The 1999-nt window shown below is 40.9% G+C and overlaps 1 protein-coding gene across 2 annotated transcripts in view; it reads left to right on the top strand.

Moving 5' to 3' along the window:
• Positions 1 to 894: 894 nt before the first annotated feature.
• SEC61A2 (Sec61 translocon alpha 2 subunit) overlaps positions 895 to 1999 on the top strand; it is a 31738-nt gene continuing 30633 nt past the window's right edge. The window contains exon 1 of one of the 2 annotated variants that reach the window (XM_023511358.1): positions 895 to 962. In XM_023511358.1, coding sequence (XP_023367126.1) covers positions 920 to 962 — 43 coding nt within the window. In that variant the 5' untranslated portion in view covers positions 895 to 919. The remainder of the gene's footprint in view (positions 963 to 1999) is intronic. The other variant, XM_012803329.1, reaches the window with a different exon arrangement.

Raw genomic sequence — 1999 nt, 5'->3', positions numbered from 1 at the left:
GGGTCCGGGCTGGGGATTCGAACCCGCCACCTTAGGTGTACGTGGCTGGCGCCTTAGCCTGTTGAGCTATAGGCGCCGAGCCAGATCAAAACTATTCTTCCCTCATTGTATACTTTTGGAGTTAAGGTACTTAAATTCCAGAAATATTATTAATCCCAAACTGTTCCCAGGGATCCTCTGTTTTCAGTTTCTCTATGTCCCTATGCCTGTTAGTTTCATGGAATAAAGAGTTAGTTTGTACATTGGTCATTATGAAAGTTTTGAGGTATGTAAAAATATGAAATCCACACAGGCAGAAAACATGTGAAGCCTTCCCTGCCCAACTCAGTAAGCTAAGTGAGTTAAAACGTGGATAGTGAATCAGAAAGGATGCTGTATTTCTTGGAAGTGAAATAATGGACCATAACACGGTCTGTCTCAAAACTTTATTAGTGACCTACATATTTAAAAATGTACTGTTTCTTTGGAAATATATTATTTATTGCTTTGAGACTGTAAAATAGTTGTTCCAGTTAGTTACATTTAAGCATCTCAAGAAGGTCCAGCTTTTCATCGTCTATCAGATATTCATATAATACTCTTACAGGCAGTGCTAGCTTTGCACAGTACAGTGTTAATTAAAACACGTGCACATTTGGTCTGTGTTTTGCTTTGCCTCCTTTTTATAGTTTCATTTAACATGGTAACAGTGCAGTTGAGAACTGCTTGCATTTAAATGACCTTTTTTAATGAATAGTAAAGAAACCTATGTTTGCGAATTTCAGCTGTTTTTGGTAGCTGCTACTAACTAGGGTGAAAGGGACAATGATGGGGAATGCCAGTTATGGTTTCATGTGAATTTGTGTTTTATGTTTGTTATTTCTGGTTTTGATCATTCTTTGTATTTTGTCATACAGATCCAGTTTAGAGAGAAGGTGTTATGGACTGCTATAACTCTCTTTATTTTCCTAGTATGTTGTCAGGTAGGTAAACCACAATGTTAAATAAAGTCTGTGCTAATGTAAGGTCTTCATTGGTTAGATTATTTTTTCTGAGGCAGCATGTCATTCTGTTGCCCTGGGTGAGTGATATGGCGTCATCAAACCTCACAGCAACCTCAAATTCCTGGGCTCAAGGTGTCCTCCTGCTTCAGCCTCCTGAGTAGCTAGGACTACAGGTGCTTGCCTCAACTCTCAGCTAGTTTTTCTTATTTTAGTAGAGACAGGGTTTCACTGTTGCTCAGGCTGGTCTCAAACTCCTGAGTTCAAGCAGTCCTCCTGCCTCAGCCTCCAGAGAGCTAGGATTACAGGCATGAGCCACTGTGCCTGTCTTAACTGGTTAGATTTTAAGAAACTTTTTTTAGTGAAAATAATAATAAATACACCATAGTGAAATATGGTGAGCATTGTCATACTTTTTAATCTGAGTTTAGTAGTGAAAATTGTTGTTGTATTTCTTTTGGTTCCTTAGTGCAGTGGTCCCTGACATTTTTGGCACCAGGGACTGATTTCATGGAAGACAGTTTTTCCACAGATAGGAGAGAAGGACAAGAAGACAGAGCTCAGGCTGTGATGCAAGCGATGGGAGTGGCTGTAAATACTACAGATGAACCTGCACTGCCTGAGCCGCTGCTCACCTGACCAGGTCCTAAAAAGCCAAAGACTAGAACCTTTTTTTCCAACAGGGACCATTTTATGGGAGATAATTTTTTCATGGGGGGGAGGATGGGACAGGAGGTGGAGCTTAGGTGTGATGCTCTGGCTGTGCCACCTGGTTTCTAAGAGGCCATGGTACTTACTGGTCTCTGGCCCAGGGGTTGAGGACCACAGCTTGGTGGGTTTGAACATTTCTTCTTTCTGTTTTCAGTTAATGGTCTTAACATACTTTTTTTCTTGAGATTTATTTTCTTATTTAGGACAGGTTTCTTTTTTTTTTTTTTTTTGAGACAGAGCCTCAATCTGTCCCCCTGGGTAGAGTGCTGTGGCATCACAGCTCACAGCAACCTCCAGCTCCTGGGCTC

Source organism: Otolemur garnettii, unplaced genomic scaffold (assembly GCF_000181295.1).
Source record: "Otolemur garnettii isolate 467f Iridium unplaced genomic scaffold, OtoGar3 scaffold00019, whole genome shotgun sequence".
In the NCBI taxonomy this organism is placed as follows: Eukaryota; Metazoa; Chordata; class Mammalia; order Primates; family Galagidae; genus Otolemur; species Otolemur garnettii.
This window is presented reverse-complemented; position numbering and strand designations above follow the sequence as displayed.